General features: G+C 50.6%; 1 protein-coding gene across 2 annotated transcripts; it reads right to left on the reverse strand.

Annotated features, from left to right (window-relative positions):
• Positions 1–184: 184 nt before the first annotated feature.
• On the reverse strand, positions 185–11,165 carry TXNL4A (thioredoxin like 4A). Of its 2 annotated transcripts, none has more exons than XM_040985166.1 (3): positions 10,939–11,165; positions 2,812–2,915; positions 185–469 (listed from the first exon to the last, which is right to left on the reverse strand). In XM_040985166.1, the coding sequence occupies exons 1-3, from the start codon at positions 11,065–11,067 to the stop codon at positions 298–300; spliced, it is 405 nt and encodes a 134-aa protein (XP_040841100.1). In that variant the 5' UTR covers positions 11,068–11,165; the 3' UTR covers positions 185–297. The 2 variants fall into 2 exon arrangements, with proteins under 2 accessions (XP_040841100.1, XP_040841099.1); XM_040985165.1 differs by having other exon boundaries at positions 10,915–11,161.
• Positions 11,166–11,245: the final 80 nt, after the last annotated feature.

The raw sequence follows: 11,245 nt of genomic DNA on the forward strand, positions 1-11,245 counted from the left end.
CCTCGCAGCCCAGGAGCCAGGCAGAGGCCTGAGGACCCTCAGTCAGCCTCAGATGGACGGATGCTGTCTGCGCCCTCCTCCCAAACTTCTCTTGAGCTGGCAGCACCTGGCTATGCTGAGCCCCAGCTGACGGCTAAGCATGCTGAGCAGGAGGGAAACAAGAATGGACTGTGAGTACACTCGGCAATCCCTGCATCAAGTTGCTGCGTTTATTTTCACTGCCACCTGGGCAAGCACACTGCACAGCACCTCCAGCTCGCGAGCCTGGCATACGATATGAATCACCCCACACAGGCCTCAGTATCGGTACTTGGTGGAGTAGTCCTTGGGAGACACAACCAGGCCTCGGCCCTTACGGGCGCCACGGTACACAGTCTCTATGATGTCCACCATCTCCTGCTTGTCCTCCATGGCCCAGTTGATCTTGTTGTTGTTGCCAGTGCCCAAGTCAATCATGATGTGCTTGTTCCTGCAAAGAAGCCATTGATTCCCATGAAAATCTTGTCAAGGTTCAACCATTATCCTTGCACAGAGCTGCTGACCACAAGAGTGGAAGACCCAGCTGCCAGGAGGCAACATGGCTACTGCGCCACAATGCAGGCATGCTCTGTGTTTCCTTCAAACACCCAAGGGCAACTCAAGGTCAAGGGTACACTTGTCACTTGGAACAACAAACTAGCAGAGGGGGCTGCACGAATCAACAGGGAATAGGCAGGGCACAGTTATGCAGTGCTCCTAGGGTCCGATAACATAAAACACAAGTGACATTTCATTGCTATGCTCAAGAAGCAAACCACTCCATACTCTTCAGGGGCCAGATTTTCTCCTGGCTTTGTATTTATGTTCATAAAACCCTGTTACACCTGCATGAGTTTTCCCTGGTTTGCTGCAGACGGATCATCAGTGGTTCTAACAAGATCCCACATCTGGCTCAACCCGCTGTTCCACGACCATGCTTCGAGGTAGGCTCTAATTTGACCCTTTCAACCACAGGAGGCCGTGAGGCACATCTGAGGCTGCCCGTCTCTTCACACTCACCTCAGGACGATGCTCCCAGCCGCCCCCTGGACGGGGTCTTGGAAGCCCAGGATCAGGCCCTGATCTCTTGCCACCTCTTGCTTGTTTTCCATCACTCACTGTTCTTGATGGCAGGAGTGAGCTGTGTGGCAGGCTGCCACTGCAGTCCTGATACCTGGTTTAGCTGAGTGAGTGTGGCGACAGCAGGAATCCCATCTTAGCTGACACTGACATAGCACTAGGCCCCAACACCTGGTGGGGCTCAGTTAATCTAACTGGAGCACTTCTAGTGCTAGCATACTTTCATAGAAACTGCAGATTTCATCCCCCTTTCTGGGCACACTGTCAGACCCACAGAGAGCACAACACCAGCCTGATAGCCCACCCTTCTTGGAATCTTATCCCCTGGGACAGCCCAGCCACGTCTCAGAGGAGGCAGAGCCCCAGGATGACCATCTCTCTGTCCAACTCAACATTGGAAGAATTCTGAGAAGCCTAGTAGAAAAGGCCCAGTCGGCCTTGAACAGACCTAAGAATGTGCTGGTGAGGGTCAGAAGGGAGGACCTACCACTGGGAAATGGAGCAGGAAACAGGACATTGTGAAAAAACACGCACCAGAGACGTGCTTGTGAGGCAGCATCTAACCCAGCATGGAAGCACCAGGCTGAGTCCCAGCGGCTCCACTTCCAGCTCCCTGCTGATCGCGGGAGGCAGCAGAGGACAGCCAAGTGCTTGGTCCCCTGCCACCCACGTAGGAGACCTAGGTAGAGTTCGTGGCTGCTGGCTTCAGTGGAGGAGACCCCCGCTTTAGGAAAAGGGGGGAGCCTCAGGGGTGGGAGACCCCTAGGATCTTCTCAAACAAGTGGCAGCCAAAAATCTCTCCCTGCTTGCAGGCTGAGCAGATGTGGGGATGTGACACTTAGAAATGCTGTCTTTGGAGACAGTCCTGCATCATGGCCTTCCTCCCAGTTCTGCAGCAGCTTTTTCCGGGCCAGACCACAGGAAACAGGTCAGTGGGCATCCCTTCCCACTCAGCCTCACAGCGAGGTCCATACAGGAGCAGTGCCACCTGCAGAGCCTTGCCTGGACCAACAGCGAGACTGCCTGCCTGAGGTTTTGGGGCTCAGCTCTACAGAAGGAGGTCTACAGAGGCAGGGGCTCTTTCCCAGCGATGTGCATTAGTCTTGGGGGACACCCAGGTGGGCCTTCTTAAAGCAAGGTTTGCACAGGTCAAGCTGGCAGGTCCTGAGAGGGACTCCCCCCGCTGTGCTGCCTTCACAGACAGAGGGGTCCTGAGGAGAGAATGCAGCTGACCCTGACAGGAGCCCCAGGCCCAGCGGACCCTATGTCCTCCTGGATGTGGCCAAGGCTCTCCTAGCTGCAGCCAAGTCCTGCCAAAACCATGTGAGTGGCACTTCCTCTCCACAGTCAACAACAGAATTACAGAGTAGCCAACCAACTGTACCTATAAACAAAGTAATCAAACCAGGAAAAACAGACACTTAAATGAAGTTACTGCCATGGCAGTCAGTGAGTTATTTACCAGGCAAAATGCTGGTGCCCCCTGATGGTGGTACAGGTAACAACTTCCATTTATTTATACTTTGCCTGGGTTTCCAGCCATGCGATTTCAAATGAGCAAGTTGTTACTGGATAAATAACACTGAAATTGGAACTGCCACTGTGGAATTACTCAAAAGACTAACACAGATCAGTTGGCCCCAGCTTCCTTCTCGAGTGTTGAAAGGGTCTTAGGGTTTTGATTTCAGTCCCACAGCCACGCCCCCAACGCACCTGAAGAAAAACATGACGGTGCATGGGTCGTACAGCTCATACATCTTGTTGAAGTCAGGCACTTCTGTGATGTCCACAAGATAAATAACTGCAAAATTCTTCACCTAAAGGAAAGAGATTAAACAACAGAATTTATGTCATAATAGGACGTTTTAAAAAAAGTCTTATTTTTTTGGGCCCGGCATGATAGCATAGCAGTTAAAGTCCTTGTCTTGAATGTGCTGGGATCCCATATGGGCCCCGGTTCTAATCCTGGCAGCCCTGCTTCTCATCTAGCTCCCTGCCTGTGGCCTGGGAAAGCAGTCGAGGATGGCCCAAGGACTTGGCACCCTGCACCCTCATGGGAGACCCGGAAGAGCTCCTGGCTCCTGGATTCGGATTGGCTCAGCTGCAGCTGTTGCGGCCGCTTGGGGAGTGAATCAATGGACAGCAGATGTTCTCTGTCTCTCCTCTCTGTATATCTGCCTTTCCAATAAAAATAAACAAATCTTAAAAAAAAAATCTTTCTTTTTATTGGGAAGGTAGATCAGATTTACAAAGAGAAAGATCTTCCATCCACTGGTTCACTCTACAAATGATCGCAATGGCACGAGCTGAGCCGATCTGAAGCTAGGAGCCAGGAGCTTCTTCAGGTCTTTTGAGTGCAGGGTCCCAAGGCTTTGGATCATCCTCCGCTACTTTCCCAGGCCACAAGCAGGGAACTGGATTGGGAAGTGGAACAGCCAGTATATCAACCAGCCCATACGGGATCCCAGTCTTGTAAAATGAGGATTTCGTCATTGAGCCATCATGCCAGTACCATAGTAGGACAGTTTTTAAGTGAACAGAGCTAACATACAAGAAAACACCACGAGGCCTTTTTACAATTGACTGTAACATTTCTCAATAGTTGAGCAATTGATTAAATCTGGGACAAGTTTTGAATGTTCTTCTGAGACATCCACAGCTGAACTACAGTAACACCCATGGGAATTCTTACAATCTGCACTTCTACATCACACCACTGCTCGATAACATGCCTGTAGAACCTGGCCTGCTCCTACCCAACAGCTCTGGATTGAATGCTTGCAAAGATCAGCTGGACCCACCTTCTTCAAATGTAAGCTCATCAGACAGTATTTAAAAACAAAAAAGTGAGGGAGAACAAAAAGACCCCTCACCCCTGCACACCAGAGGAGCTGCTGCTCTGGATGCACTTCCCTCCTGCCCCTTCTCTGACTCTTTCACTAAAGACCCTTCCCTGCCTTTTCTCAAGGCTTATTTTAAAAAAAAAATTATGTACACTGTTTCAGAAATGTCACATGGCTAATACAAAACAATACTTTGGGTCCTGCTTCATTCATGATCACTGTTAAATTACCAAGCATTTTTACAATTGTATATTATACCATCAGTGGCTGTTACATGCTATTATATGTTACAATTAACTATCAATGTTTCTGATTTTTCAGGCCTGTAAATCAAATGTTTCATTAATGCCAATGTTCAGTTATAAACTTTATTAACCTTAAATATGTGTAAATTTCACTATTCCTAAGAACCTCTGGAACACAGGACAGGCTCATGTGTGTATGTGTGTAAACATGTGACTGCTCTAAAGACCTTGGGACACAGGACAGAATCACGTTTCTCTGTGTGTGTGTTTAAACACTTGACTATTTCCTTTTTTTTTTTTAGATTTACTTTATATTTTTATTGCAAAGTCAGATATACAGAGAAAGGGGGGGTGGGAAGAGATCTTCAGCCCATGGTTTACTCCCCAAGTGGCCGCAACGGCTGGAGCTGAGCCAATCTGAAGCCAGAAGCCAGGAGCTTCTTTGGAGTCTCCCACGCAGGTGCAGGGTCCCAAGGCTTTGGGCCGTCCTCTACTGCTTTCCCAGGCCACAGGCAGGGAGCTCCATTTGTGAAAACATTCAGTTTGAAAATACAGAAAGAGGGCCTCGGTGCTGTGGCCTAGCAGCTAAAGTCCTCGCCATGAACGTGCCGGGATCCCATATGAGCACCAGTTCTAATCCCAGCGGCCCTGCTTCCCAACTAGCTCCCTGCTTGTGGCCTTGGAAAGCAGCAGAGGATGGCCCAAAGCCTTGGGAGCTTGCAACCACATGGGAGACATGCAGGAGCCTTCTGGCTTCTGCTCCGATCAGCTGAGTTCCAACCATTACAGCCTTTTAGGGATGGAAGAGTTTTCTTTCGGATGTAAGATCTTTGTTTCTATTTTTCTCTGTAAATCTGTCTTTCCAATAAAAATAAACCTTTAAAATAAATAAATAACATTTAGTATGATATTTTTAAGTAACCTTAATTGTTTGTTGAATAGCACAGTGGCTTTTTTTTTCCCTTAAAGATTTACTTTACTTACTTTTACTTGAAAGGCAGACTTACAGAGAGCAAACAGAAAGATCTTACATCCGCTAATCCACTCCCCAAATGGCTATAACCTCTGAAAGAGCTGATCCAAAGCCAGGAGCCAGGAGCCTCTTGTTGGTCTCCTATGAGAGTGTAGGATCCTAAAGACTTAAGTCATCCTCCACTGCTTTCCCGGGCCATAAACAGGGAGCCAGACGGGAAGTGGAGCAGCTGGAACACAAAGCAGAGCCCGTAAGGGATGCTGGTGCTTGAAGGTGGAAGATTGGCCTGTTGATTGTGCCAGCCTCACCTCTTTCTAATTTGGTATTTTATTTTTGATGATGTTTACATAGTTGATGAGGGTGGGAAGGGTCAAGCATTAAAAGAAAATGGATAAGATCACTGTTTGCACATTCTTTTTCCTTCTTCCTGTAACTGGGGGAGGGGGCAGATAAGGGGAGAGGCCACACCCAGCCTCCCAAAGGCCTCAGTACTAGGGGATGGGGGAACAGCCGCTTGATGTCATTCCAGGGGCCCTGATGCGGACCATTCTCCGAGGGTTCTGCTCAAGTCCTTTCAATAGTTCTGAAATGCTATCAATCTCACTGATCCAAAGATGAGGATATCCTTTCAAGGCCCATTGGCTGACACAGTCCACCTTAGAGTTTCCATTTGTCCAGATTTTTGCTGTCAACAATTGGCTGGGGTAGTTGACCCATTTGTTCTGACTTCCTTCCTCTGCTATGGTACCAAATGGCCTCTGCAGGCCCCAATGGATTGCCATATCCACTATGTGCATCTGGGCATGCCACCTGCTGCTCCATCTTAGCCACTGAGAAGGCCCAGTTTTGATACACGCACTCCACAGTCAGTCCACAGATCCTGTAACGGTTGGAGTTCTGAGTCCAGTGGTTCAGCTGAGGGGGATCCTCAAAGAAACCTTATCTGAAGTGATCCCAGTGACTCTCATGTGTGTTTGCAAGTGGGCTCTGGCTCAGTCCATCATCCACATCAGCCTATGCATACACTGGTAGTTGGAATTGCTGGGTCAGTTGTCCCCAACCCCATCTCATTCAAACCAGTCCCAGCCCTGATGTGAACTGGCTGCTGCTGCGGCCCAACCCGGTCTGTCCTGCACTCATCCTGGTTCTCATCTGACAGTGGGTGCTATGGGCTGGCCCAATCTGGCCCACCTCAGCCCTGATTCTTGTGCTTTCCTGCAGGGACTGCATCCCGCCAGAGGAGTTCCCCAAGTTCCTCTATCAGCTCTCCTCCCAGCAGCAGATCTCACACACCAGTGGGTCCTTTGCCCAAGCTGATTTGTCTACCTCCTGTCCTGGCAGCAACAGTAGTCTTGCCTGAATGGCCCCAAACCCATTCTGGTTCTTACCACTGGGTGCTACAGCAAAGTCACACCTGGCCCACACCCAGACACAGCTTTTGTGTGGCACAGCGAGTGTTGAGAACTAGTCCAGCCTGTCCTCCACTCACCCTCACCAATGGGAACTAGAACCCAGCTGGGACACCCGCTTAGTTCCCCAACTAGGCCTGCTTCCAGGCACAGATTCTGCACATGCCAGTGTTTGCTCTGACCCAGCTCGAAAGCCCACCCCCCCCATCTTCGACTTTGCCATCAGATGCTGCAGCCTGACCTATCCTGGCCTGCCCCCATCCCAATCTTGATGGTGGGTGCTGTCCAACTACTCCCATCCATGGCTCATGCAAACTGGAAGGTGTGATAGCCTAGCCTGGCATGACCCACACTCCATCCCGGCTCCTGCACATGCCAGTGGGTTACAGTTTGCTTGGATCTGCCTGGTCTGCCCTCTTCCAAAACCAACTCACACATGTGCCAATGGGTGGAACCACCTTGCCAAGCCTCCCCAACACCCAGGACTGAACCACATGCTCACCAGCAGAGGCTATGACCCACTAGGGGTGTTTCCCAAGGTCCACTCCCAGACTCAGATCTCACACATTCCTAGCAGGTGCTAGGCCCTTACCTGACAGAGTCTGTTCCCTCTGACCTGGCCTTTGTATGAGTTAGTGGATGTTGCAGCCTGGACCAGCCTGGCCGGTTCCCAACCCCAGTGCCCATGAGTGTCAAAGAGTTCCATGGTGATGCCTATTTCAGCCCATCACTACCCCAGCTCTTAAGCAAACCTGTGGAAATTGAAGTTCCACAGGGGTAGGCCCACATATCCCCCACAGACTCTGCCCCAGACCTGATTCTCTCATATGCTAGTTAGTGTCATGGCCCAGCCTTACATGACCTGCTCCAAATCCCACTGGCAGGTACAGTGGTCTAGCCCTTGCTGGGTAGGCACCAGTCCCAGCTTTAGTGTATGCCAGGGAGTGGTGGTCAGTGGTGGTTGATGCTAATTAACCCAGCTCAGGTCTCCCATGTGGGCTAGTGCATTGATCTGATCCTTAAAGAACCTCCAATTTCCCCCTCCAAACCGCTCGGTCCCTGGTTCATCTGCAAATACAAGGGTCTCGTCAAGTGAAGTCCCTCAGAAGTCATTCCTCAACTGCAACATACTCTCTCAGTAGTCTTCCTCCCACACATCTCCTCACCCCTTTCCTTGGACAATTCACAGTCCTTGCACTCCAGCGCAGCCTTCCAAACCCCAGTCTGCCTGTGGGATGGTGTGCTGGCCTGGAGCTCTGCTCACCCATTGGGGTCCCAAGCTCCTGGCATATGTGCTGGCCTAGAACCTTACCCCTCTTCTCACTCAAGTTCCTAGTCCATTCAAAGTTCCCCAAACCTGATTTACCAGCACACTGCACCAGCATGTTAATCCAGTGCCCTCCCCTTCCCTCCTCAGACCCTTCCCAGAACCAAGCATGTGGAGAAATCCCCAGGCTCACTCCAGGTGTTTCAGCTTGAGCCCCCAGGTCTCCATACACCCTTGTTAGCACTATCGCCGAGGCCCCCTGCACCCCTGGACCCCCCACAAGGCTGCACACACTACGGTAGGCAAAATGGCCCCCAACTTTTTTTTTTAGCCAAATACCATACAGGAGGTCTTCAGAACAGCCATGCAAAATGCACATTATGAAAAAAATTACGCATGATTTAAATTTGTACATCAATGTAACTTATTTAATTCCACTTCCCAACAACTTGTGAAGCAACTCATATGTCTTTGTTTTCCACAATCTCAGCCAATCAAGTTGGATTTATGTTTATTCAAAAGGCAGAGACACAGAGACAGATAAATCTTTCTGATGATACACTCTCAATGTGCCAACAGCCAGGACTGGACCAGGCCAGGAAGCAGAAGCTCAATCAAGGTTTTCCAGTGGGTGGCAGGACCTCAGCCATGCACTGACAGCAGACAGCCCCCATCATGAATACCCAAAAGATGTAGTCTCTCCTCTAAGATTCGCCGGCTCCAGTGACCTCAGTCATCCTCCATGGACGATTACAATTCATAGAGCTTATCCTCTTTACATACAACTTAGAATGCCTTGCCACAACTCAATGTTCCATATAGCTGAGGATATTTCAAATTGTACTTATATGGGCTCTCTGACACACAGGAATATACCCTGTTTATTCTCATCCATTATGCAGTTGAGGTAACAGGGAGCCTAGGGCCCTGTTGTGACCAACTGTGCTCCTGGAAACTGGAAAGCAGCTCCATGAGGCACACAGGAATCTATCTTCAGAACTGTGCGCGCCTACAGCTAACAGCAGGAAGCTCAGTATCATCACACTACCCAGTAAGCTCACATGTATCCATAATCTTGGAGCAAATGTTTTTAAACCAACAATTTCTATAAAGCACACAGCTCACAGCCATTCCAGCCCAGCAGGGCAGAGCGGGCACTGCAGACGCCGGTGTCAACAACACATTTTTGGAAGGAACAGGACAGTAGGTTCAGGCCCTACACTTGGAACATTATCACTAAGACAGTCCAGAGAGGACTTCAGGACCCACTACCTTCAGCACAGGCGGATGTCACACAGCTTTGTATCTTTACACTAAAACTTTCAAACTCAGACATTCTCACTGTGCTCCCCCAAAAGGGATAGAAAATAAAGAATTAAAAAAAAAAGCTTTTCAATACATTTTGTTTTTAAAAACTCATATTTATCTGAAACACAGAATTATAGAGAGGAGACACACAGAAAGACAAAGAGTTTCATATTCCATCCACTGGTTCACTCCCCAATGAGGCAACAACTGGGCCTGGACCAGAATGAAGCAGGAACTCCATGGGAGTCTCGCACGTGGGTGCAGGGGCCAAGCACCTGGGTAGTCTGCTGCTGCTTTTCCACATACTCAGTAGGGAGCTGGATTAGAAGTGGCGCAATGGGCCTGGTGCAATAGAGTAGTGGCTAAACTCCTCACCTTGAACACACCGGGATCCCATATGGGTGCTGGTTCTAATCCTGGAGGCCCCGCTTCCCATCCAGCTCCCTGCTTGTGGCCTGGGAAAGCAGTCAAGGGCAGCCAAATGCCTTGGGACCCCGCACTCACATGGGAGACCAACAAGACACTCGGCTCCTGGCTTCAGATCAGTATCCATTTGGGAAGTGAACTAGTGGATGGAAGATATTGTCTCTGCATCTCTCCTTCTCACGGTAAATCTGCTTTCCAGTAAAAATAAATAAATCTTAAAAGTGTCCAGTGGGGTCTTTACATGCTCACACCTGCACATCACACTGTTCCAACCTTGTAGCATCTTGCTGACTCTGCTGATTCCTGGACCACCACAGGTCCTCACTTCTCTGGCCACCATAGGCAGAGGTGAAGGCAGCAGTGTCTGACACCTTGTTAGACAAACCAGTGAGATTCCAGATTATATAACCCAAAGTTATTTGGAAATAAACACAACAGTGGTATGCTTACGAGAAATCCACTTTCAGTCAATTCTTCACTGAAGTTGGTACTTGTCTGCTGAGCTAACCATAACAGAACTGGTTCTTCAGCACACCTTCATTCTGACCCAGGCTGGCAGGACCCTAGAGCCCCTACCCTCTTGGGGTTCCCATGGGAAGGGGAACAGCAGGCGGCTGATAATTAAGCCACTCCTGCTCCGACCCTAACCCCCCACCCCAAACCCTGGCAGGACCTGAAAGTGCGGCCCAAGGCCCCACCACACCAGAACTGCCTGGGGGAAGCATGTTTAAAACCCTGACACTGGACTCACCCTAGCCCACAGATGAGCATCCTGGGGCAACATGGGAGTGAGCTCCCCAAGGCCACCCGCCTCTGGGAACAGTCCCAGACAACGGTTTCCATTCCTAAGGCACCCCTGCACCTGTTACTTGGCAGTCAAAGGGGTTACTGTAACTCAACAGCATTAGCAGGTGCTTTCTGCTGTCTCTACTACTTTCATTGTTCTACACAAGATGCGACCGCTAGTCACACACAAAGCCTGGACAGTAACGCACTTCCACCAGCAGCAAGAAGCCAAACCGCCTGTATAGAGATCTTAAACATTAGTACAAGTATGCACAGTCCTGCTTCCTGTTAATGTTCTCTGCATTTCAATCACTTCACACTGGAAACTAAATTACATCCAAAGGGCATTGAGGGTCACAGAGAAAACACACACACACACCCCAAAGTCGGCTCACAGAAACAGAAACAGAAAACAGGGGCCTACGCTGTGTAGTAGCGGCCAGGACGCCGGCATCCCACACGGGCCAGGTTCAAGTCCCGGCTGCCCCACTTCCCACGTACGGATGTGAGGGCAGCGGAGGACGGCCTGCAGCCGTGGAGGCCCCCGCTCCGGCCTCACCTTCTCCGCGATGCTGTACAGGACCTCGTCCATCTTCATGCAGGTGGGGTCCCAGTCGTGTCCGAAGCGAATGACGACCACCCGGTCCTCCTCCGACAGGATGGCCTGGTCCACCTGCCAGCCGTTGTGTAGGTGCGGCAGCATGTACGACATGGCGGGCTCGGGGGCGCCGACGCGGCGGCTCACTCAGACAAGCGCGGGAACCGGCCCCGGGGGCCAGGCCTGCACCGCGGCCGGGGCAGCCCGACCGCCCGGCCCACCGCGGCCTCGGCAGGCAGCCGCGCACACCTCTCCGCCGCCCGCCCGCCACCGCGCGGCGTCCTCGTGCGGG

This window comes from Ochotona curzoniae, unplaced genomic scaffold (genome assembly GCF_017591425.1).
Source record: "Ochotona curzoniae isolate NIBS_2020 unplaced genomic scaffold, NIBS_Ocur_1.0 contig_43, whole genome shotgun sequence".
Taxonomy (NCBI): Eukaryota; Metazoa; Chordata; class Mammalia; order Lagomorpha; family Ochotonidae; genus Ochotona; species Ochotona curzoniae.

What these genes read in the sequence shown, in the direction of transcription:
- TXNL4A (XM_040985165.1), bottom strand. Translation starts at nt 11,067, where the DNA reads ATGTCGTACATGCTGCCGCACCTACACAACGGCTGGCAGGTGGACCAG. An exon ending in TGTACAGCATCGCGGAGAAG is followed by an intron (nt 2,916 to 10,914) that starts GTGAGGCCGGAG and finishes TCTTTCCTTTAG; the next exon opens with GTGAAGAATTTTGCAGTTAT. An exon ending in ACCGTCATGTTTTTCTTCAG is followed by an intron (nt 470 to 2,811) that starts GTGCGTTGGGGG and finishes GCTTCTTTGCAG; the next exon opens with GAACAAGCACATCATGATTG.